Raw genomic sequence first — 26559 nt, 5'->3', positions numbered from 1 at the left:
CTGAAAAAGGGTCTTGAGAACAGCCTGTCCTACAGCTGCCTGCTGTTTTGAATGTACATCTACACAGTAGTGTTTGGTAAATGTATGTATAGTGGACCATGTGGCTGCTCTACATATGTCCTCTAAAGGAATGTTCCCTAGGAAAGCCATGGACGCCCCTAACTTTCGTGTTGAGTGGGCTCTTGGAGGAATCGTTAATGTGCGTTTAGCTTTTTTATAGCAAATTTGAATACATGTAACAGTCCATCTGGCTATCCCTGCTTTGGAAATGGCGTTGCCCTTGTGTTGTGGAGAAAAGGCAACGAACAATTGTTTTGTTTTCCTAAAATCCTTTGTTATGTCTATATAGTACATGAGGGCCCTCTTTACATCTAGTGTATGGAGCATTCTCTCTGCGACATTTTCTGGATTTGGAAAGAAAACAGGCAGTTCAATAGTCTCATTCATGTGGAACTGCGATATCACTTTAGGCATGAATGTGGGGTTGGTACGTAGTACGACCCTGTTTGCGTGAACCTGTATGAATGGCTCTTGAATGGTTAGTGCCTGGAGTTCACTAACTCTTCTCAACGAAGCGATTGCCACTAAGAAAGCTACTTTCCAGGCGAGGAATTGAATCTCACATGAATGTAGAGGTTCAAAAGGTGGACCCATCAATCTGGTGAGGACCACATTTAGGTTCCACACTGGTGCCGGTGGGTGTCTTGGAGGAATCACTCTTTTGAGTCCCTCTAAGAAGGCTTTGATGGCAGGCACTCTGAATAAAGAGAGGTGCTGCCTGTTCTGAAGATAGGCTGCTATTGCGGTTAAATGTATATGTATGGAGCTGTATGCCAGATTGCACCGGTATAAGTGTAACAGGTAACAGATGATGTTCTGAATGGATGCATCCAGTGGATTAATGTCATTGTTTTTACAGTAAATGACAAATCTTTTCCATTTAGCCGCATAGCAAGCTCTGGTCGTGGGTTTTCTGGCCTCCTGGATGATATTCATACATTCTGGAGGCAGGTTCAGGTAGCCAAACTCTAAGACTTCAGGAGCCAGATCGCCAGGTTTAGCTGTTGCGGATCTGGGTGCTGAATTTCGCCATGGTTCTGCATTAAAAGTTTGGGCGTTAGCCGCAGTCTTTGATGCGGTACCACTGAAAGATCTAAAAAAGTGGTGTACCATGGCTGGCGTGCCCACGTTGGAGCAACCAGGATGAGTGTTATCGAGTGTTGCCTTAGTTTGCGTGCCACTAGCGGTATTAATGGCGCTGGGGAAAAAGCGTACGCAAATCTGCCTGACCAGTTCATCTATATCGCATTGCCCTGCGACTGTGGATGGGGGAACCTGGCGGCAAAGCTTTGGCATTTTGCGTTCTCCCTTGTGGCGAAGAGGTCTATCTCTGGATGACCCCACTGCTGGAAGTACGGTTGGAGTACTGACGGATGTAGCTCCCACTCGTGCATTTGGTGGCTGTGTCTGCTGAGCAGATGCGCCATCTGGTTGTCCTTGCCCGGGAGGTGTTCCGCCATGAGGAACATGTTCCTCTGAATGGCCCACTTCCACATGCTCTGAGCCAGATGAGACAACTGTGGAGAGTGTGTTCCTCCCTGCTTCTGTATGTAGTACATGGCAGTCATGTTGTCCGTCCGGATCAACACGACTTTGTTGCACAAGTGTACTTTGAATGGCTTCATTGCCAGGAAGATTGCCATCAGTTCCAGAAGGTTGATGTGCATCTTCTTTTGCTGTGTTGTCCATAGTCCCTGCACTGTGTAATTGAGTACATGAGCCCCCATCCCTGGAGAGACGCGTCCGCTGTCAGTATTATTTGTGGAACAGGCTCTTGGAACGGTCGGCCCTTGCAAAGGTTTTGTGGATTCCACCAATGCAGAGAGTTGTATGCCCGACCGCTCACCAACACTAGGTCTTTCAACTGTCCTTGAGTCTGATTCCATTGACGTGCCAAGCACTCCTGAAGCGGGCGCATATGTAGTCTCGCGTGCGGGACTATGAAGATGCAGGAGGCCATCATGCCTATCAACTGCATGAACACTCGCGCTGGAAGGGAGTGTTGAGGTCTGAACTTTGTTATCAGCAGTTGCATGCTGTTGATCCTCACTAAATTTGGCTGAGCAGTGGCTGCCAGAGTGTCTATGGTCGCGCCCAGGTACTGCCGTACGTGGGCGGGTTGAAGATGTGATTTTGGATAATTCAGTGAGAATCCCAGACTGTGAAGAAGGTGAATGGTGTGGGATATGAGGCTGGCACACTGCTGGCCTGACTTTGCCTGAATGAGCCAGTCGTCCAGGTAAGGGAAGACGTGAATGTGCTGTCTCCGTAAGTGTGCAGCCACTGTCGCTAGGCACTTGGTAAAGACCCTGGGCGCTGTTGTTACTCCGACAGGGAGGACTTTGAACTGATAATGTTGATCCTGAATAGTGAACCTGAGATATTTTCTGTGTGATGGGTGCATGGGTATGTGGAAATACGCATCTTTCAAATCTAGTGTTGCTAGGAAGTCTCCCTGACTGAGTAACGGCAGAACCTGCTGGAGGGTGAGCATATGAAAATGCTCTGACAGAATGTATTGGTTGAGAGGTCTTAGGTCCAGTATAGGTCTCAAAGACCCGTCCTTTTTTGGGATTAAGAAGTACAGAGAGTACACCCCTGACCCACGTTGTTCTACAGGCACGAGCTCTATGGCTCCTTTCTGCAGCATACTTAGTACTTCCTGCTGCAATAACGTCAAGTGCTCTGCGGACATAGGACGGTGTCTTGGTGGTATGTTGGGTGGATTGGATGTTAATTCCAGACAATAACCGTACTGGACAATTTTTCTGACCCACCTGTCTGTGGTGATGGATCTCCAGACTGGCAGGAACTGTTGGAGTCTCCCCCCGACTGGTGTTATGTGGTCGGGGGGCAGTGACAAGTCGTCACTGTTTGTTATTGGCGGAGGACCTGGTGTTGTTGTTTCCTCGTCCTCTGCCTTTGGTGCTGGATCCACGATATCCGCCCCTATTAGTCTTATTATAGGTACTCTGGGTACCTCCTTTATTGTAATGCTGCTGGGACCCCTGACTTCTAGCTGCTCCTCTATTCCCGGGGTGACGAAAGGAGCCACTCCGAAACTGCTGCGACTGTAGAGCCCCCATAGATTTTGCAGTTTCAGTGTCCTTTTTAATCTTTTCTAGTGTAGTATCAACCTCGGGGCCAAATAAAAAGTCTGGGTTGACTGGTTGATTCAAGATATTAGTTTGAATTTCAGGTTTGAACCCTGATATTCTCAACCATGCGTGCCTCCTTAACATCACACTTGTGTTGATTGCCCTAGCTGCAGTGTCAGCTGCATCTAGCGCGCATTTGATGGACGCATTTGTAATGAGTTTTCCCTCTCTGATGAGGAGCTCCGCTTTATCGTTGTAGTCATCTGGTAGGTGTTCTATTAGTGTTTCTAGGGTATCGTAGTGTGACCTGTCGTATCTGGCCAGGAGTGCCTGAGTGTTGGCAATGCGCCAGATGTTTGCTGCTTGTGTTGCTATCCTTTTTCCCGATGTTTCTAGCACTTTGGACTCCTTGTCTGGAGGAGGAGCATCACCGGTAGTTTGCGAGTTAGCTCTTTTGCGAGCATTAGAAACTACCATCGAGTCCAACGGCAATTGACCCTTAATGTACATTGGGTCTCCTGGGGCTGGTTTGTATTTTTTTTTCTATTCTTGGGTTCAATACCCGTGCTCTCGTTGTCTCCTTAAAGATGTCCTTAGCATGTTTAATAACCCCTTTTAGCATTGGTAGAGTCTTGACTGTTCTTTCTGATGTTGAGAACGTGTCCACCAAGAAATCCTCTTCCACCGAGTCAGAATGAAGTTCCACTCCGTGATTGGCCGCCGCTCTTTCAATGAGGGCGTTAAAAGCAGCAGTATCTTCAGTGGGAGATGTTTTTATATTATAAATATGAGTGTCAGGAGCATTTTGTGGGTCTCCTGGGTCATTAGGGTCTCCCCATGCTTGATCCTGGTCTTGCTGTTATTCATCAGGGTCAATATCCACAGGATAAGTGGTATCCTCATTATAGCCCTCTCCTGCATCCGCCTCCGAGTGTGCGGGAGAAAAGGATTGTGGTTCCTGATGATATCTTTGGTAAGGTTCCACAAGCACTGGTGTCGAACCTGACGCTATTTTATTTTTCAGTGGAATTTTGTATGATTCCAAAGTCTTTTCTGGGACAATTTTCCGCTTGCGGAACAACAGTCTACCAGTGTCTACGTTGATAAACTGGTCCTGTGAGTCTTCGACATCTGTCCTTCCTGTCGACACTGTTTGTGGTTGTTCGATACTCTTCCTAAGTTCGAACATCTTAGGTGTCCCCGGTGGTGGCAAACCAAACTTGATCGGTGCGGGAGCCGAGTGAGCCTTGGCGACCTTCTTCGGTTTGGGACCCGTTTTCGGTTCGAGAGTGTCCCGTTCCCTGATGCGCTTTAGGGACTCCGATACCAGTTGCAACGTGAATGTCGACGGTGCTTTCGATCCGACAGGCTCTTTGGAGACAGGCCTCGACGCGGTCTCCGGTTTCTTTCCTGTCTTCGGGGCTTCGATCTGCTCAGCACTCCTCGGTGTTGTAGTCGGATCGACCACCTTGACCTTGGTCTTTGGTGCCCCAACCTTCGGTGCCATAGGCCTCTGCGGCTTCTCGGGACCGAGGGCCTTTTTTGGTTTCTCGGTACCGAAGTCCTTCCTTGGTTTGTCGGCTCAGATGTCCTTCTTTAGTGTCGACGGATTGGAAGGTTTTGATGCCTTCGATCCGACCTGAACCAGTTGCACTTTCGGTTTCGATTTGACCGGTGCAGGTTTTGGTTTCGATTTCACGGAATTGACTCCAGTCTTTTTTGATATTTCTGGCTCTTTTGAAATGTTCGAAGCCGGGCCTTTATGCGGGGCTGTAGAACGATCCGACCGATCTTGGGTAAGGCCTGCAGGCGATCCCTCGACCTGAGCCTTATCAAGACTATCTCCCTCGGCCTCCGCATCGACGGATTGGCCTAGCCCCTCACCTGAGCTATCTTCCTCAGCCCCAAGGGCCTCCTCGTCGTCTCTTACCTCGTCGACGACGTCTTCTTCCCGGATGATCTCCTCATCTTCGTCGTCATATTGGGAGTCATGCTCTGAAGCAGGGTCCGATTGGTCTTGAACATCCTGCTCTTCAACGTCGTCGGAGTGGTCTACCTCTTCGACGCTCTCGGCTTCTTCGTCCTCGGTACTGAATATGTTAACCGGGTTAGGCGCCGATTTCTTGGCCTCCAATCGAGCCGCTCGTCGATTCCGAAGGGTCTTCTTCGACCGGAACCGGGCGCAGGCCATACATTTGGTCTCATCATGATCCGGTGATAAACATTTGTTACACACCGGATGGACATCGACGTGTGGATATTTTGCGTGGTATAGAGGGCATCTTTTGAAGGGAGTCCTCGATTCCATCTTCGAATGTCGATCGATGTTCGGACCGAAACTCGATCCGATAAAGGTGAATAAGTTCGAAAACAAGTATAATAATCTATCGATACCGAACACAAACGATACCGACGATATCTAAAGGCTTTTGGCCTTAAATAAAGTTTTCCTAACTTGAGCTAAGATAAGCACATCCGAACCCAATGGCGGAGAAAAAAACAATCTGAGGATGCCCATGCGCACTGTAGTCCAGGGGAGGAGCCACCTATCTCGTGATACTTCAAAGACTCTTCCAGGACAACAATGTGCAATCATCCGGACCAAACACTAGGCGGCGATCTATGCACAGATATGAATTCAGCAGCCCACATTCCTCGAACACACATTATATATATATATATATATATATATACATATATATATATATATATATACACACACACACACACACACACACACACACACACACACACACACACACACACACACACACACACGCACACGCAAAATCTTCTGTTATTCTTCAGCACTAAACCCTTACTGATTTCCTCAATTTAGTCAAGCAAAGTTTATGAGAACCTTCATTTTAAAGTCTGTCATACTCGCTAGACGTGACATATGAAACCAAGTGATGTAGTGTCTGGGTGCAGAAACATAGTATATTACAAACTAAATAAAAAAAAGAAACACTTGCCTTTTTCTTCAGCCAAGTTAATGTTTTTTCTTTACTATATTTGAAAAATTTCTTGGTGCCGATTTCTGGAGAAGAAAAAAGAAAAATAAATAATGATGCTGCTGTCCAATGAAACAAGAGCCCTTCTGCTGTGATTACCATCACGGCTTCACAAAACAAAGTCACAGATTTAAATAAGAATGCCTATATTGCAAAACGGATGCACTGTTTCGCTTGGTTAACAATATCTCAGAACACCCGCCACAGCTCCAGAACGGCCACAGCTGTCCTCCAAAAGGAGGACCCCATTAAGTGCATAAAGGATCATTCAGCTATCTGTGGTGTGTATTCATGACCAGGGCTGCAGCATCAACTTACTTTTATTGGAACCTATTTTGTATAAAAGTTCTTGTTTACCCATTAACACATGGGTTCTTGTGGGGCTTCCACTATTGGACTTCTTTCCTCACATCACTACCAGAGCAGAATGGCTGCCATGAATCTATAAATGTGAGATATCAGATATTTGTAGTTGCTTACAAATGGTTGATAGATTTAATTATGGATTTGCTTACAGCTTCTGGCTGTAGCTGTTCTCAGTGAGGGCTTAGTCTTCAAAGTTAGAGTAGACAGAGCACTAGAATAACGAGGTTCATGGAGAAATGACAGGCATTAAATAGTATGCAGAAGAGAAGAACGTTGTGTGTCAAGGTTGATGAGGTAATTATTTCCATACAGGAAGACTCATGGAAATTGTGTCAAGTGGTCAGGATAGGTCCGATTAGAAACACCACCGTTTACATGCTCCTGTTTCTTAAGTCGCCTTCTCTTTTAAACATTAACTTTTGACGTATATATTTGCGAGCTTGACCATGCAGGATACCATTCTCCGAATCTGCATTGCTAAAATTTCCACTTCGCAGGCACACTTTCACGACACCTTGAACATTCAGTAAAAGGGATAAAGTTCACTGCACAAATGCCAATGTTATTGTCCGATAGGTGACGAAGCTATAGAACTAGAATAAACAATTGTGGTTGGACTGGGGTTTCGACATGGTCACTGTTTATTAAATATACAGAATCACTTCCTTGTTTAGGGCAGAGGAGCACTCAACTGACACTGAAGGCGGAATTCCAACTCAGCTAATTCCTGTTTACCCATACAACAGATGTCCAGCTCTACACCAAGACAGACAGCCTGATGACACTTGCCTGCATGCATGGTAAAATTAGCCCACCTGGCAGATCACACACCCTAGGCAAAACTAGGTATAGGGGCGTTAGGTAGGAGTACACTATTCACAGTACTTACATGCCAGCATATATTCACTGTTTTAGCACAATGGTGGAATTGTCCACCTTTTTCACTAATCTCATAATACTAATTACATTATTAGGTTTCCTTCTATTAATCAATGCAGCGCTCATGTTTTACTAAAAAATCACAATGCCTCAATAAATATTGAATCTGCAGGTTGTGTATTTCGTTGGGCATGTATGAGAATCCAAATGAAAAGGTTCTAGATCTGTTACCACAAGTTCCTTAGGGAGTCAGGGTTGTCATGTTCTGAGGTTCCATAATCCATCTGTTGCCTGGTCAAGTTTGCGGTACAGATAGTGCACTGTGAGCTAGCAGGACTACAGGCCAACATATCCTGAGGATGTGCACAGAATCAGTCTGGCACAATCCTGACAATTGTACGACATGGTGCCACCAACTTTTTAATTTGGTTTCTAATTTAATGGATTGCCAGAGTAGTTTTCTTTTGTATACCCAAAGACCCCTATACACCTACTAACCTGAGACGTCAGAGGTGTTAGGGAAAAATCCTTCTCAGCTTTGTAGGTAACCCCTATGTATTGGCTGTAGGCTGTTTAAGCTTGAACCTTTCAAAGGATCACCTCATTGTGGTACCCTCTCTGAATTCCACATATTGTTATGGCACGTAACATACCTGAAAACTCCAGACATGCAGTTACTCAGAAGGTACTACAACATTATCTCACGCTGGGTGGAGAGGTTACCTTTTGGTTGAAGCTCACAAAGCATTTAGGACAGAGGTAGTCTATTCATGGGTTACATTCCCAGAAGCAGATGACCAAACAAAGCGGTTTCACAATTACACTGCAGCGGACGTTCCAAATAACTATACAGCTTACTAAGCATTACAAGTATCATTAACATACCAAGAACACAGAAATTGGTTTGAAGGCACCCTACCACACACTACAGAAAAAGTTAGACTAAGTCCCCTCAGCAAAGAAGGAGCAACATGCCAGACTTAGCCGGTTACACACCACATCCAAACGTAACTAATATGACACTAGCACAATTAAGAAGACTGCATGAGGATCTAATTGGCATATATAAATGCCAGTCATGCGAACAATGACAGCCAATCCTGTGAGGACTGCTCAAGCTGCACAACCAAAATTGACTACACTAGACATTAGTCGACAGACTATCAATGCTGTTCTGGGTAATATTTCCCCCAGATGGGAGGAGATTCTATTCTGGATTGTACAAAAAACCAAGTCAGCTTGAAACAGCGTTTCCCCATATGGGATTGCAGAAAAACACAGAATTCTTACAATATGTTTGCCAATGGGTATGGCCCCACCTGTGGAAGACTGCGCCACTTGAGGAACAGTCTTTGCTGCAGTACATACCAGAACTTATGGTACCCCCACATTAGCCGTTTTGCCAGGGGTGCTTAAACAGATCCAAAATGTGTACAGGGCAGCCCCTGCCCTGGATTTGGGGATGAAATTGATGAGAAATTTTGCAGCAGTATCCGCCATTATGTTAAGTATCAATAAAGGGTAAAAAGCAGAGTTCGCTATATGCCAGCGGCTCACAAATTTGGCTCCGGGAGAGCAGGAGCGTAAATTACCGAACATTATCGGAGACATTTATGAGTAGAGATAATTTGGGGGCCAGCCAGAGTCATTCTGAAGAGGATAACTCAAAGCAAGTACCCGACTCTTATACAAAGAAGTGGGATGAGAAAAACAAAAGAAAAAAATAAACCACGGGGTGGATCTTCTCAACAGGAACCCACAGAGAAGTGCTATAACTTGGGTAACCTTGACAATATTAAGACACCTTACAGGTACCAGGATATTGATACACGCTCATCTCGTTCCTTTCAGTATTTATCTGAAAAACGATCGGAGAGAGGTGGCTGGTCAGAGAACAGATTAGAGGAGTAAGTGAAGGACTCACAACTGTCATCTGACTATATAATTAATAAGCATTGGCATAGCCAATAGGTCTCGCCTTTGGGACCTTATAAGTGTTTAGCCATGCAACAGTTGATGTTGTTGCACCAAGGATATTGTGCTGCATAACTAAATACTTTTAAGGTCCCAAAGGCGAGACCTATTGGCTATGTCAATGCTTGTTATAGATGTACGTTTAAACAAGAAATCTGCATAGAATTTAAAAATAGAGGGTCCCATGTAGAATGCTCTCACGTAAATCAGTGGTTAGAAACGGAAGAAAAACAAAGTCGAGCACTTTCTTTAACATGCAATTGTGGGCTGATATACATGTGTATATCGTAACCATAGGGTGCTCCTTAGTTTCAACTATAACAGTGCTAACACGCACAACCCTCTTGCGCGATAATGCAATTATAAGGGAACTTTTGATTTCATCATGCACTCACCCCATGAAAGTTTCCAAATGTGTCTAACTCTTTGCCGACGGCGTCTGTACATCCTTGCTGATTTTACTTCCATGAAAGTGTCACAAATTGGGTCACTGAATGTTACTTAACTACACAGAATCCAATAAAATATCACATATAAGCAATCTGAAACTTGGCAGCTATGAAGAACGACTCATTTTTATTTAGCAACTGAAATCATGTTGCAAGCGAGACCGCCATTCTTCTTGCAATATTGCCAATCTAAAAGTGAAAAGCAAGCATAGCGGGGACCCCGGTCATATAAAAAAATGAAGGCTGCATTTAAGCCAGACAAACTTCTAAACTAATTTTATTAGACACGAAAAAACTCTTTCAAGAGAGGTCATGCCGAGGCACGAAGTAAAATATGAATGTCAAAACTGAAGAGGGAGACAGAGTGCAGCAAGGGAGAGAGGAACAGAGAAGGAGCCTGAGAGTGCAGCAGGGGAAGAGAAGCACGGAGCAGGAGCCCAAGAGTGCAGCAGGAGAAAGAAGAAATGGAGAGAGCGCAGCAGGGGAGAGAAGCACAGAGAGGGAGGGGAAGGAAAGAGGACATGGAAAGGGGAGAGAGGAGTGGAGGCTGGGGTGAGGAGTGAGAGAGGCAGAGGGAGGGCCATTGCATTGAGGGGGACAGAGGAGATACAGAAGTGGAAGTGAGGTAGAGAGAGACGGCTACAGAGGCAGTGGAGAGATTAACCAGGAGCGATGATGCGCGCCGCTCAATGTAAGCAGACGCGCTTGAAAGACTAGCAGTTCAGAAGGTAACGGGCAACAGCTGTTTTCAAGCAAACTCGTGCTTGTGGCAGCATCCGCCTTGCGGGAGCGAGCAGCGGCCAATTAGCATGCGCGCCGCTGCTCGTTCCCGCAACGTGGATGCCACCACAAGCATGTGCTTAAAAAACACAGCAGAGTGACAGCTAAAAGGTCCTCCTATGCACCGCATGCGCGCTGCGTAGGCGAGACCTAAAAAGGAAGATATACCTAAACAGTCAGACCTCAATTTAAAAAGAATAAGGTAGCTGGACTAAAAGTCAAGCATGCAGTGGATATTGAGGATTCTGCTTCTGAGTGGGGAGTGGGCTCTGACCATGCTGGACAGCGCGGCAGAAGTCATGATAGTTCGTCGGAACCTGATGGATGGTCTGGTGACAGTAGCGTTGAGTGACTATATCCAGGTAGAAAGATAGGATACTAGGGTAAGTGTCAAGCATCGCTTATGAGATGTAACTCCAATTGGAGAAGGACATACCAAGATACATTAATGTTCTCTTTTGGGAGAATTTGTCATTCCGCTAAGATATTCTCTTTGCCAAAAAAGATTGGCAACCTGAATTTGTAATGGATTACCCAGAGGGATAAAGAGTAATTTTACCTGCTTTCGCCAACCTCGTGCCAGAATCATTGAAACATCTATATGCCAAGGAGCTGGAGTTAGATCCAGCGTTATATCGCAACCATGTGAGGTTGGATGATGATTCCCCTTATCATGTAATACCAGTGATGTCAGCCCCACACCCTCAAAGACAATACCCCATTAAAAATTAGACTGAAAAACAAGTTCAAGAGATTTCCACACAACTTGAATACCAAGGCAAAGTGTAACCGAAAGTTGCACCTCTCCTATGAACCATCCTGTTTCCCGTGATCAAACCAGACCATGCTTGTCATCTAGTATTAGATCAGACACCTAAACACAGTTACACGTACATGTGCAGAAGAGAATGCGCAGAATGCTGCACTAATAAACAGAAACAATACAGAACACCACAAGATATCTCAAATTGATTTGTATGCCAAAATATGGTGCTGAAAGCAGGTACTTGACCATGTTTAGCACGCTGGGTTCTTAAAAACAGTTCTGTCATTTGTCCCAGGGGTAAAGGATGGCCCTGGGTTATTTTCAGCCCTGGTTAAAGAAATTTTACAAAATGTTGATGACCAGGCATAGTCATATGTAGATTACGTTTACTTAATGGATGATGACCTTTCTATTCACTTCACAAGAGTGGATCGCATTACCATGAGATTCGCCAACATGGGCTACAGATTAAACATTAAAAAAATCAAAGACTGCCCACTTCAATGTCCTGTTTCTGGGATATGTGCGATCAAGAGAAGGCAAAAGCCTTGCAACACATTTCTTAGAGAAGTGTGCGCTCCTACACCCCTGAACACATTGAAAAGACTTCACTCCATATTGGTTTTCCTAAATTTTGGCAGAACTTGCATTCCAGATTACACAGAATGGTTTAAGGCACATTGGACAGCTGAACGCACAAATTTTACATTCAGTACAAGCGGACATTCTAGCTTCAAAAAACGTATACTTGTGTAAACATAACAAAGCTGATGATCCGAATAATCGCGGGAGCATCAGGGTACACCTTTGTTACATTCAATGAAGGAGACACTGTACCTATTGCATATAAATTAAACGTATAAACAAATGCAGAGTTGCATTCTGCACCAACAGAAAAGATCCTGACGGTGGTACAGACTGAAGAGAGCATGAGAGAGAGAGAGGGAAAGAATGAGAGAGAATGAGAGAGAGAGAGAGAGAATGAGAGAGAGAGAGAGAATGAGAGAGAGAGAATGAGAGAATGAGAGAGAGAGAGAGAGAATGAGAGAGAGAATGAGAGAATGAGAGAGAGAGAATGAGAGAATGAGAGAGAGAATGAGAGAGAGAGAGAGAGAGAGAGAATGAGAGAGAGAGAGAGAATGAGAGAGAGAGAATGAGAGAGAGAGAGAATGAGAGAGAATGAGAGAGAGAGAGAGAGAATGAGAGAGAGAGAGGGAATGAGAGAGAGAATGAGAGAGAGAGAGGGAATGAGAGAGAGAATGAGAGCGAGAGAGGGGATGAGAGCGAGAGAGAGAATGAGAGCGAGAGAGAGAATGAGAGCGAGAGAGAGAATGAGAGCGAGAGAGAGAATGAGAGAGAGAGAGAGAGAGAGAGAGAGAGAGAGAGAGAGAGAGAGAGAGGAATGAGAGAGAGAATGAGAGCGAGAGAGAGAGAGAATGAGAGCGAGAGAGAGAGAGAATGAGAGAGAGAGAGAAAGAGAGAGAGAGGGAATGAGAGAGAGAATGCGAGCGAGAGAGGGAATGAGAGCGAGAGAGAGAGAGAATGAGAGCGAGAGAGAATGAGAGCGAGAGAGAATGAGAGAATGAGAGCGAGAGAGAATGAGAGAATGAGAGCGAGAGAGAATGAGAGAGAGAGAATGAGAGAGAGAGAGAGAGAGAGAGAGAGAGAGAGAGAGAGAGAGAGAGAGAGAGAGAGAGAGAGAGAGAGAGAGAGAGAGAGAGAGAGAGAGAGAGAGAGAGAGAGAGAGAGAGAGAGAGAGAGAGAGAGAGAGAGAGAGAGATGACTCTGTAGAAACAAGTCATTTTTGTGGAGGCCTGGACAAAGGTCAGTGTTCTTGACTTTACACTCCAAACACAAGCATTCCTGCAATATGAACATGAATAGCCTCTGCCTGATAAAGTCAAGCCACTTGATCAGTAAAAATGCATCATCTATATTGATGGGTCTGCCCAGCCTGCCATAGGAACAACGCACCAATACTCAGCAGCTTGCACCATCGTGAAGGGTTGCAAACAGGATGGAGAATTCCACCCTGAGAAAACCTACACACAGTCACCTGGTGACTGCACAGTGCAGCTGGCTGAACGCAGAGCTCCAATTCTGGCACTTGAGAATACAGATGCTGGATTACCCTCATTCATAGTGGGCGATTGATATTATTGTGTCCAGTCTTACAAGTACTTTCACTATTGGAGACAGAATGGATTAAGAAATTCCAAAGGGTGCACAATAAAGCAAAAGATGCTTTGGGGGCAAGCGGCCAAGCTAAAAGCATGTTTGCGACAGACTCATGCGATACACACCTTGAGCCATTAGCGTGTAAATATACATGATGCTGGGAATTTCAAGGCCGATTAAGCCGTAAAAGCAACAGTGCAAACTGCTGCTGTTGCTGCAATCACACGTTCCAGCACAAGAATAGATCAAGGTATTATGGTGGCTGCCAACACTGCAAGTGGCAGCACCCACCTGCCAAAATGCTTTCCATACAAAATACCCTTACCAGTTAAGTGTGCAAAACATTCAATTTCCTCAGATTCCTGAAGTGGGGGATTGAGTAATACCAACTTCTGACTGAAAGTTAGGTTTAATCCTAGAAGCATGAGGGCCTAGCATTTGCACACGCAGGGGTGACATCTTCAGTTTCAAGTATGTCTCACAATAACGTAAGATTATTCAAAACAAGGCCACTGTGGAGAATATAAGTTTCTCATCATCTTGATCATTTATACTGGCTGTCAATTGAGAAAAGTTCAAGTTTAAAGCACTCACCATCAGCCATAGAGCCCTCTATGGGAAATCTATGGAATTCGTTAGGGAAACAATTACAATACACATAGCAGCCCAGAATGTATGTTCCTCTTCTGCTTGTCATTTGAACCCTTTGAAGATATGTAGAATCAAACATGGAGGATGATCCTGTTCTTATGCGATCGACTGTGTAATGCCCTGCCCATGTACTCACACACTCCAGGAAAATTATCTATCCTTCAAGAAACTATTGAAAACCTTTCTACAGAGAAACCAGATTTTTGAAAAGGCGAACTAGCACCATGACATTGTTGGTAGCTCACAAAAATCATTAAAACAACCACAAAGCGGTCTGTAGCCTCCATCGTCTTTTTTTCCAAGTTGCTAATATTTTTTGGGTAAATTTTATTTTGAAAGCAAACAGTCCAGAATCTTTTAGTTAAGGTGAATGATCTATCTATATTACATCTTTCAAACTGAAAATGTGGGCATAAAACCACTTGATGAGCACAGTGTAAAGAAACAGGTGAAGAAAGTTGAAGGTGACAGACTGGAGGTACAGTAGTACTGAATCTCTGCCCATAAAGGAGACACATTCCCAACTATAAAGTAAAGTTAGAGCAGGAGATTATTCCAAGAGATAGCTTAATTATTTAAATATTGTTCTACTTCCACAGAGAGTCAGTTACTGAAAAGACACTACATGTGATGCTCTGCAGCAGGTACATTAAACATCAGACCTATTTTATGATACTTCAGACTTGTGACAGCAGCATTAACCACTTGAGTTATCTTTCCAGTATCCTATGGCTACCTTCAAAATTGCTGGATACATATAGATCTCTACCGCAGGTGCCTAAATCCACTAAGCCATGTCTAAGCATAGTCTGTTTGTGACCAATTAACAGCACCAGGCCAGCTCTACAATCACATTTGTTGCCAGTTTATTTGGGAGACAAAGCTGTATTAATAAATAATGCACCAGCTATACCAGAGAGGAACTAAGGGAAGATGCTCTGGAAAGAGGCACTGTGACACAGAGGAACTAGGAGATAGGTGAAAGAGTGACCCTTTTGAGAATAGCAGTGACAAAGGGGGTGTGAAGAGCTCTGGCAAAATCAATGCAACTAAACCATATAGTTATGTAAGCACTGGTAAAGCTATGACCTGGCAAATTTTCAAGGTCCAGGAATGTATAACCACTAATTTCCAGAAGTTGACAAAACACCAGAAATCACAACAAATAAACTATGAAAACAAAAAAATGTAATTACTCTTTGCTTGACAATCAGGACACCTAGGCTGCCACTTGCCTGTCGCATCCAATTCCTACTAGTTCCAAACTGATCCAGTGACACCACCGTGCCTGGGTTTTCCCACTCACAGTTCTTCCCATCAACGGAAGCCCCGTTCACCACAGGACCTACTTAACACAGGCCGCAGTGCGACCTCAACAGCAGGCACCAGTACACCTAGCCTGCCACTTGCCTATGGGCTCCAGGTGCTGCTTGTTACAGACTGATCCATTGATACAGCTGTTGCCTCAGTCCCCACCGCACCTGGGTTTTCCCACTCACTGTTATTCCCGCCAAACAGAAGCCACACCCACCGCAGGACCTACTTAAATGTAGTCCGCAGTGCATGCCAAAGGCTAGTCCATCTGCGCCCGTGCATGCCTGGACCGCGCCCAGCGCCACAACACCTGCCCCTCCCCCCCCACCCAAGAAACACCATCGCCGAACTCTACACCCTTGACTCCGGACGCCACAACAAACACTACCACCACGCCGTCCAGTGCTCCACGGTAGGACCTTTCACCTACACCCACTAACATTTCACCTGGCACAGCATATACACTAGCCCACCGACCAGCCCAACCCCGAACTTACCATAGACACCCCCTGAACAAAAACACCAACTCGCATGCGCCCTTCTCAACACACACGCACTATGCAATCATTCCACCGAATTATGGGACCTCATCACCACCTTCGCACCCAATATAGTCTTCCTTACTTAGACCTGGCTCAACTCCACATCCGTCCCAGACATTGCCACAGCGATCTCAGGTGGATATAAAATTCCTTACCAGGAATGCACCAACGAGGAAGGATCAGTCATCATCCACAAAAAACACATGCAGTGCACCACCCCTATGGAACATCTTAACTTCAAGCTCCACTTGGACGACAAGACAACCATCAGAGGCACTCTTGCATACTGGCCCAAACTTCATTGTGCCCCTAGCCTTAGACTCAAAGGACTAAATCTTACCTGTTGACCTACATTTCAACATCGACGACCCAAACAATAACACCGCACACCTCCTCAACAGTATGAGCAGCCTTGGACTGACCTAGAACGTACACCGTAGGGCACGCTGGACTCCATTTTCACCTCCAGCAACCGTATCAAATACAGCCAAGTTACAGAACTCACGTGGACCTATCTCCCCATCATCCACTTCAGCCTCTCCAGCCCACACACTGCCACCCCTAAGACGACCAGCAAGCACACCCCACATCCCCCTGAGGTGGGAAAAAAATATTAAAGACCAGCTGGATGCAACCAACCTCAAACAGGAAGTAAATAACTTCAATGCCTGGATCACGTATTGTGCCAACAGCATCGTCTGCATCAAAAGCAACAAAAAGGCCAGCTGGTACACCCAAGAACTCAGAACAGCGAAACAAGACAGCAAACAGCTGGAGAGAAGATGGCGTCCAAGCAAGGACACCTCCATCAGGGCAGCCTTCTAGACCTCCTTCAACCTCTACCACCGCCTGCTGACGGCAACAAAGAAGACAGCCCTAGCCACAAGCAATAAAACCAGCGCCACCACCACTGAACTTTTCTATACAAACAAAAGGTGGCTGGGTAACAGTTACGTAAAACAGAGTACTGAAGTGTCTAAAGCGAAGTGTTCATAGCAGGCGCTCCAAGAGCCAAAGAAATGGGCCACCCAACCCTTCCAATCAGTGAAGTCAGTGTCCTCACCAAGTAGCAAACTTAAGTTGGTTCCAAACACTAAAAAACATATCAAAGAAATACAATAGTTGATATATTGTTGTGATGTTTCTTTTATTCCCTTTCAAATCTTAACACGGATTCAGCAAAGTTCATAATGTAATAGGAAGCCATATGAAAGTAGCCAACACGTGTTTCGTCTTATGGTAATTCAATACCAGCGACTTCATCAGAACTACAAAATAAACAATAGTAATCCCCAAGTCAGATTCTTTTTCTTTCTCAAAGTTTTATTGGCATTTGTAGGTAACCGTATTGCATTGCGGCTGTTCTCCGCATAGCTCTAACAACATCTTCAAGAGAAAAGGGTATATCTTAGCGCCAAGACGCCTTCGGGCATTCACGCGCTCTATAAATTGATAAATTAAATCAAGCATCTGTATCTGAACATCGTTAGCTTAAATTACCATTTACAGACCACTTTGGACCCCACATGTTTCTTTCTAGTATAACACATACCACATATCTCAGTGATTAACTTTCCCCTCCCCCTCCCCTACCTTCCATGGTCAGTCCACATCAGGTTACATGATCGCATACACAATTCAAAAGTATATCTGTTAGAAATGGAGGCAACCATGCCTGATGCACTGAGGTGATCACTGCTGGTAATCTTGCATATGGTAGCCACTGATGTAATCTTGCCTTATGTGGTTACATATCCAATAACATTAGTAGCTGTGGAGGATTTACAATGAACATAAGTATCTCTTAGAGACACCCACCTCCCCCCCCCCGCCCCCCCCCCCCCCGGGATTTAGTTGATAATAAAGCAAAGCTTACCCTACTTTGTCTTGCAGCTTTATCAACGAGGGTAGTTAAGCCAGAAAGATATTGCCTCTTAAACTCTTGGCTAAACTTAAATGTTATTAAATTCTTTCCTTTGATGGTCAATCACTTCTGAAATAATCTGATAAACTAGATGCCTTTCATAAATGTTAGGAATCACTACACACCAACTGCCCTTCTTTATTTGACTTTCAAAAGAAATGACACTACAGGTTGTCCCTTTGGTTTTTTTACCCAACAGGCACTGGACATTGAAGCTCCTATTACTGATACAGATGTTAAGTGGACAATAATGCTCTTAAAAGGAAACTTTGTTAAATTTGGGGGTCTTTAGTTGGCAGAGGTAGGTACCTTTGACCAAATAGGGGCCCTTGCTTTTAGTCAGGGTAAGGGGGATACACTCCTAAAATAACCCCTGATCACCCCCTTGGTAGCTTGGCACGAGCAGACAGGCTTATCTCAAAGGCAGTGTGTAAAGCATTTGTCAACACATACAGTAACACAGTGAAAACACTACAAATGGACACCACACCAGTTTAGAAAATTAAGTAATCTTTATCTAAACTTAAAACATGACCAAACGACTATGTTCCACAGTACAGTTATTGAGGTATTCTCAAAAATAGGTTATTCACTCAAATGCAGTCTCTGGCAACAAATCACTCCACTTGGAGTTATAACGACGTCGTGACCGGTGGAAATCCCAAAGTACGCCGCCGACCGCGAGGAGCGAGGCATCGGGCCCACACAGAACAGTACCTTGGAAAAGCAATAAAAAACAAACAAAGACAGCTCATGGCGTCGGAGGGTGCGGCTTTGTAGGCGCTGCACGGCATCGGTCCCTTACGGCCCCAGGGGAGGTGTAGACTCTGTTCCTTACTGCAGCACAGGGAAGGTGAGACGACGTTTCCTTACTGCGGAGAGGTGATGTCATGATGGTGCCAAAGTCACCCACGCCGAGGATCGGCTTCGCGATGGAGAAATCTGTTTCGGAGTCGATGCGGCACAGCAGCAGGCGTAGGCCCACGTCGCACGTTGGAGCAGCGCTCACAACTTCAGGCAGGTTACGGCGTTGCTCGCCGGCGTTGGTGTTGTCAGTTCCTTCTGCAGCAACTGAAACCGCGGTTCCAGATGCAGGACGACAGAAGGGGTGAAGTCTTTATGTTCCTGAGACTTCAGAACAGGAGGCAAGCTCAGTTTCAAGCCCTTGGAGATATTGTTTCTTCAAGCAGGTGACAAAGCAAAACAGCAAAGTCGTCCTTCTCCTTTCCTTGGCAGCAAGCAGCCACGGCAGGCCAACCCCATACAGCAAACAGCACAGGGGAAGTATTCCTCAACAGCTTCTCCGGCTCTTCTCCTTGGCAAAGGTTTCCTCTTGATTTCCCAGAAGTGATCTGAAGTTCTGGGGTCTGGGCCCCAATATTTATACTACACAAGTCTTTGTTCTCTGGTGGCAGAGTGTCTGTACCTAGTCAAAACCAGTTCTGTCTTCACCGGTGCAGCTTCCCGGCAGGAGGTGGAGACTGCTTTGTTGAAGGCAGACCGGGCCCTTCAGGTGAGAAGGAAATCTCCTCCCTCTACTCTAAATGCATCCCTGGCCTATTCAGTCCATCCCAGACCCATCAGACTTCTGGAGCCACAGCCCTCTCCAGCCACCTGTCATTCAAAAGCCAGACATGCAATACACAACCCTAGCAGAGGCACTCTGGATGGTTAGGCAAGAAAATACCTATTTTCAAACACAGAATTGCTAGAACCCATACATGGCCTAGGCAGCTTTCCACTTTTATTCTCTTTGGGAAGCTTCCCCACCCGTGGGCTCCTGGGACGTAGGCGCTTAGCCTTCCTGCATGTCTGCCAATATGGAGGCCCATGCCAGCATACCTTGGGCCGGGGATGCATCCATGCTATGACCACCCACCTCCTAGCCAGGACTAGTCCCAGGTTGACAAATAGTCTGCTACGGTTCTTGTTCTTTGGCGCAGGCAATACTCCCAGCAGTGCCTGCCTAATATCTCTGAGAATACTCCAGCCCGTGACCTCCCGTAGACATGCAAGTACCTTTTCTCCATAAGGGAAGCAGTAACGAACATGACCATACCTTATGGAGGAAGTCCTCCCCATGTTGCTTGCATCTGGGACATTCATCCATACGGGACGGGTAGATTATATGTAGCATGCGTGGGGTGAGGTATACTTTATGTACTAGGTTATATTAGAGGAGCTTAAATCGTGCATTTGCACTAACCCTCTGCACCCCTCATGTACCTTTCTCCAGTCACTCTCTGACAGGGGTTCATCCATTAGCATATCCCACTTTTGCTTAATTGCAAGAGTTTCTTCTGGTAAATCATCCCTCAGTGATCTATAGCGATGGGAAATTAGTCACCTCCCCGGCGTCATGTACAGCATGATTTTCAGAGTGTTAGTGGTAGGGGGTTCGTCCGGGAACCCTGGCCAAAGTTCACATGCAACACTAGAGATTTTCCCATATTGCAGGAATTGGCCTGGTCCTAGGTTTCCTGTGCCTCTTCCCGAGTTACAAACCTTCCGTCCACATAAAGGTCCCCCAGCGTCTGGCAGCCACCACCCCTCCAACGGTGAACTGACATGGAGTTAGCGATACTGGCGAATGGGCGCAGTGCCCACAGGGGAATATCAGGAGCGAACGGGGCATGCTGCACCACCCGCCTCACCACATTCTCCCATACTACTGCTACGTGACGTACAACATACAGACATGCTCTGGGGACTCCGCCCCCCAGCATCAACAGTTCTGTCAGCGAGCGATCGCCATAAGTTTCCACCAGCAGGCGCTTCTCCCATTTTTCCTCGCGGTCTAACCAGTGAACCTCATGCTGCAACTGAGAGGCCATGTAGTAAAACTCCAAGCGGGGCACCTCCAGCCCTTCCTTTTCCCACGTCCGCTATAGCGTTGTCAGACGCACCCATCTGCATTTCTTCCCCCACAAGAGGTCTACCAATAGACTCTCTAGCGTATGAAAATACAATTGCGAGATTATATAGAGTGAGTGATGCAGTGCATACAGGCAGCACGGCAGAACAATCATTTTTATAACCGCGATGCGCCCCATGAGCGACAACGGCAGATCAGTAAAAAAGCGAATCGACCCCGCAACCCTTCCACAACACAGCCAACGTTAAGTTCGAGATAGGCAGCGGCTGTGTTTGCCAGGCGGATACCCAGGTATTGTGCCCCCTCTCCTGCCCATGGCAATTCTATGATGCAGTCGCTCCCCTGGTGGGACCGCGGCTAATCTGCTGATAGGGACCACCCTGGACTTCCCGGGGTTAATGAGAAGTCCCGAGACCTCACCAGAGATCCACAATTCTGCCAGAAGCACAGGTATAGTGCTCTCCGGGTGTGTCAAATAGAGCAGTGTGTCATCTGTGTATAGAGAGACTGTAGGATTAGTCTCCCCCCAACTTAACTCCCCAGGGGTCCAGCACAGAACTTAGTCGTCATGGAGCCCCTGGCCACACTATTGCAAATCGTAATGGAGAAAGCGGGCATCCCTGACGGGTGCCCCGCCCAAGAGCGAGCGGTTCAGAGACCACCCTACCCGGACTCTGGAAGAGGGAACTGTATAAAGCAACTGCACCCATTTTAAGAACTGCTCACCTAACTCAAGTCGCTGAAGGACCTGCCACTTATAGGGCCACGGATTCGAACGCGTGTTCGATATCCAACAGTGCTCTGGCACAATCAGTTTCTAGCAAACCCGGGCATGCCACACATGCGCCAACCGTCGGAACTTACGAGTTGTACTTCTTCTCGGTATGAAACCCGCTTGATCTGAATGGATAAGTCGTGACATCCTCAGGAGCAGACGTTCCGCCACTATCCCGCAGAGTATTTTTTACATCAATATTCAACAGCGAAATTGGCCTATAGGGAACTGGGCAAGTTGGGATCCTGTTCACCAGTGCTTCCCTCACAGAGGGTGGTAGAAATCCCTTTTCCAATGCCTCATTATAGACTTCCAGGAGCCTATCTACCAGCAGTGGGGCAAACTGCCTATAAAATTCTGCCGGGAGCCCATCATATCCCAGACTTTTGGCCGGTTTAAGTCGATTAATAACCAGATTTAAGTCCTCTTTGGTGATCGGGGGCACAGAGCCTCCGTTTTCCTCAGGCTCCAACGGGAGAGCTCAATTAAGTTCAGGTAGGTAAGAATTGCCTCTAGGCCTGACCCAGATTGCTCTGCATATACCGCTCACGGGTTACTCGCCAAAGCATCTACAATCGTCCGTTGCGTGTACACCAATGTCCCGTTGTCGGCACGGATCTGCATAATACCGATGTTTCTTGCCTTACTAGTCGTGCTAACAAAGCCCCTGTCTCCTTCTTTGTACAGGTTTTGCCGATAGGCTGTGTGAACATGCTTTTCTAACCGACGGAGGTCAGTCAGAAGGGCCTCCTTGGCCGCGCACCACTCCCTCAATTTCTGGGGAGTTGTGGCAACCTCGGCCTCCAGCTTACTCAGGTTGGCCTTGTGAGCACTGACATCCGGCTCCAATTGATGCAGAAGCCCATAGGATGTTTTGATGCAGATTCCCCTCATGACCACCTTCATGGCCTGCGATTCGGTCGCGCAACAGGAGGCTGACTCTCAGTTCCCCTGAAAGTACCGGTTCAATTCCTCAGATATTGTGGCTACAAATGGAGTCTGTTAGAGCTTCAGTACTAAGCTGCCACAATGGTATCTCAGATCTAACCCTTCTCCCCCTAACTCCATCAGGACTGGGGAGTGATCTGATAGATATCTGGGCAGGTAGCTATCTCCCCACACTCCAACCAACGTCTGCAGAGAGAGACCAAAAATCTAGTCTACTGGAGGTTCTTGTGGAGGGCGTGTGAAACAAGAACTGCCTAATGGCACGATGGAGCTCTCGCCATACATCCCGGAGGCGCATACCCTTTAGCATATCTTGTAGTGCGCTAGTCATTTTAGGCTTAGTGTGAGATCGAGGAGGTTCACGGTCTAGAAAGCCATCAAGGACATTTTTAATATCTCCTACCAGCATCAATGGTGCCCCCATGTATGGCGAAGCCGCATCCATAAGATCAGGGAAAAAGGATGCACTATCTTCACTGGGGGCATATACATTAATAATGCACACTTCCGTGCCGTTCAACCTCCCATGCAGGATGACATACCTCCCCTCTGTATCGATTACTTGACGTAGGTGTTGAAAGGGAAACCCTGGTACCATCCATATGAGTGCCCCCTTTGCAAACCTAGAATATGAGGTGGCGTACAATTGTCCTCTCCATCGTTTCCTTAGACAGGCTATAGTGTGAGCCACCGTACATAATTTTATAAAGCCCCGGGGTGGCGGTCCACGGGGCTGGGGGGCCCCTCTGGGCCCCCCTTCACATAATATTGCCCCCGAGACTTGGCCCCCCGGGGGCTAATTATCAACGAAACGCGGGAGCCCGCACTTCGTTTTTTTTTGTTTTGTTTTAAAATCAGCAGGACCCACGCACCCTGCGCGCATCTTCTAGTTTAAAAAAAAAACAATTGGGGGGCCCAGGGGGTCCTTGTGGGACCCTCTAAGCAGGCCTAGGAGGTCAGGGTGTTTCTACCCTGCCCCCTTTTTGCGTTTTGCGCACTTTTTTCAAGGATTTCTTGTGCCTCGGTTCTACCGAGGCACAAAATGGCTGCCAACACTTACTGATGACAGCCAATTAACATGCAGCTCTTGATCGGGAGGGTGCGCAGATCCACCCCGCCCATAGATATATAAGTGATTTTACTTTTGATTTTCTCAGGAACTACTGAACGGATTCATACCATTTAACCAAAAGGCACGACTCTGAACCAAGGGCTACCTTTTTGCCAAATTTGGTGTAATTCCGTTTAGCAGTTCGGGCTGTAGCTGCGACTTAAGGTTCCTATGGAAAATTGCATGGGGACCCCCCTTTTTTCTCGGCCCCCCCTTGACGAATCACCCCGAGACTTCTCAGGATAGGAGTGGACCGGAGCTGGCCAAAAGTTTTGAAAATTTCACAAAGATTCGTCAACCGGCGCCAAAGGTATTGGGAATAGAATGTTGCGGATTTCCTATGGAAAATAGGTCCTAACTATAACTACCTACTGGCGACCGCCAGTAGGATGTAGATATATATATCTATATATATCTCCAACTTTTCACCAATACCGCCGCTCACTCATAGGCGGGTGCCGCTACTTTGCGGTGGCGAAACTGCAACTCAATGATTCATACTTTCATTGCTGTTGTAAAGCCAGTAGCACACACTCCAATCAAGTTCAATTACTTTATTACTTAACCTTAGCTGACAAACCTTTCTCAAAGGCCGCCATGGCCTAAACGCGTTTGTCAGCTAAGGTGAAGTAATAAAGTAATTGAACTGGACTCAAGTGCATCACTTATTCCAGCTTCCCCATCTCACTCTGAACAGCGGCACCAGCTCAGGTGAGGCCTGCCCATACACATCAAATCATCAATCCATTCCATCATCAGGAAAGAGACTTGTGCTCCTTGAAATTGCAGCAAACGTTTTTATTCAAACAAGTGGCTGCTGCCCCGATGAGTTTTGGCCGTAGCACACGATCATGGCTACGGTCTAAACGAATAAACACAAGTTTGCGTAATCTCAAGGAGCATAAGTCTTTCCTGATGATACCACAGATTGATTACTTTGATATATTACAAAATACAATTAATTATCAATTCAAAGAACAAAACTCCATAAAACCAAATATTAAAGTTTAATGGAAATATCTGGGAGACTCTGTTGTCTATAACATGAGACATCGACTAATAGGTTGGACTGCCTGCAAATACTGAAATAGTTTCTAATAAAGGGCATTATTTGAATGGCATTAGTATCACATTGGAAATAGTTTTGGGTTTGTAGTAATATGTGAATTTATTGCAGCATGTTAATTTTAAACGTACTGTCTGCCAATATTGCTGTAAATTGTTTTTAGAAAAAGTCTTTTATTTAGAATTATATTTGTCCTATCACATTAGAAATACGTTACGGTTTGTAGTAATATGTGGATACATTGGATAAAGGTGTAAAGTCGAACTGATAGTTATCATTAATCACCATCACTCCTGAAGAAGCTGGAGTGCCTGCGAAACAAGTGTTGGCTATAAGCTACACCCTGCGAAACAAGTGTTGGCTATAAGCTACACCCTGCGAAACAAGTGTTGGCTATAAGCTACACCCTGCGAAACAAGTGTTGGCTATAAGCTACACCCTGCGAAACAAGTGTTGGCTATAAGCTACACGCATCAACTCCTAAAATGTTGCATTTAGTGCTGAAATTCCTTTTTCTCATTCCTGGAAACTTTGGGTTCTACGATGGACTTTTCTTCTAAGGGCTACAAGCATTATATCAAACTTTCACAGGCTGCAAATTGGTTCCAATTGCTCTCTGGAAATTGTGGATTGCTATGGACTCTTCTACTGTGGAAATATGGATTTTTCTGGTCAATTATGTCCCCTATCTTGGACCCCAACGGTTCTATGTGCATGTCACAAGTACATGTATGTTCCCTCCAGTTCCAGTTATGAAGACGCAAATACATGTGCGTCCACCGTCAACATGTCCTCTGTCAGATCCGCCATGAATAGGCCGGATATTCCGTTCCTAAGTACGAAAGGCCACCGGCTTTATATGGCTCAGTTATTCCATTTTGCAGTCCAGGCAAGTAGGCCCTGATTCTGTTATCAAACTCTTCTTGCTTTCTGCCTCTGAAAGCTCCAGTCTGAGCCTGCATCTGTGACCATGAACTTTGTCTCATTCTCTGCGCGGCTCACAAAGCCTGACATCAGCCTATTCTCTGCCAAGAACTGTATTTCACCTTCGAATTATCTGCTTCCCCCTCAGCCGATGCATTCCTGCCTAGTAGTTTAAGTAAACATTCTTCCAGTTACCAAGCAAAAGGCCCGGTTTCTCTGTCCTCATGCAAGTAATTCATAGTCCTGTTACCATGGAATATTTCTACCCCCTCGCATTTAGTGTAGACACTTAGACGCTTGTACACGCACACACAGTCAGTATAGAACAGATTCTGTCCGAGAGTCCTTCTTTTATGGATAACATAGTTCTTTAAACATAGGATGTTAGATATGATTTGGGATTAGGTTGACTTGACCCCCCAGACTTCTTGTCTCCACATGTAGAGCTAAATGTCAAGCCCCCTTCACCCCCTAGTTACACGTCAATTACACGTCATGCTGCTGCGCGCGCATCTATGCCAAGTATTATCTTATAGATCCACCTATATGTGACATCATAACCAATTACGTTCCTTTTTACTCCTTGTTCCACCCATTTTTGGTTACGCAGACAAATCGTCATTTTTCCTTATCAATTGTTACGCCTACTGTATTCGCTTCATTGTAATGTATGATCTATAAAAGTCATTTCATGTCAATAATGTATGTACTTCACTTCCTGAACCCCCGTGGTGATGGAACTTGGAGCAACCGATTATAATCGATTATTGGAATAAAGCCCATTCCGAACCTCTAATACCACGGATTCTGCCTCTCATTTTACTGAGCTATTTTATTATGTTTCTGTATCAAATTAAGTCCAGGT

The 26559-nt window shown here is 45.8% G+C and overlaps 1 protein-coding gene across 1 annotated transcript in view; it reads right to left on the bottom strand.

Annotated features, from left to right (window-relative positions):
* Positions 1-26559, bottom strand: part of RNASEH2B (ribonuclease H2 subunit B) — a 247040-nt gene that overhangs the window by 105715 nt on the left and 114766 nt on the right. The window contains exon 6 of the mRNA XM_085621944.1: positions 6134-6198. Within this exon, the coding sequence (XP_085478070.1) occupies positions 6134-6198 (65 nt within the window). The remainder of the gene's footprint in view (positions 1-6133; positions 6199-26559) is intronic.

This window comes from Triturus cristatus, chromosome 8, assembly GCF_964204655.1.
Source record: "Triturus cristatus chromosome 8, aTriCri1.1, whole genome shotgun sequence".
Lineage (NCBI taxonomy): Eukaryota > Metazoa > Chordata > Amphibia > Caudata > Salamandridae > Triturus > Triturus cristatus.
Note: the sequence above shows the minus strand (reverse complement) of the source record. Positions and strands in the feature narration are given on the sequence as shown.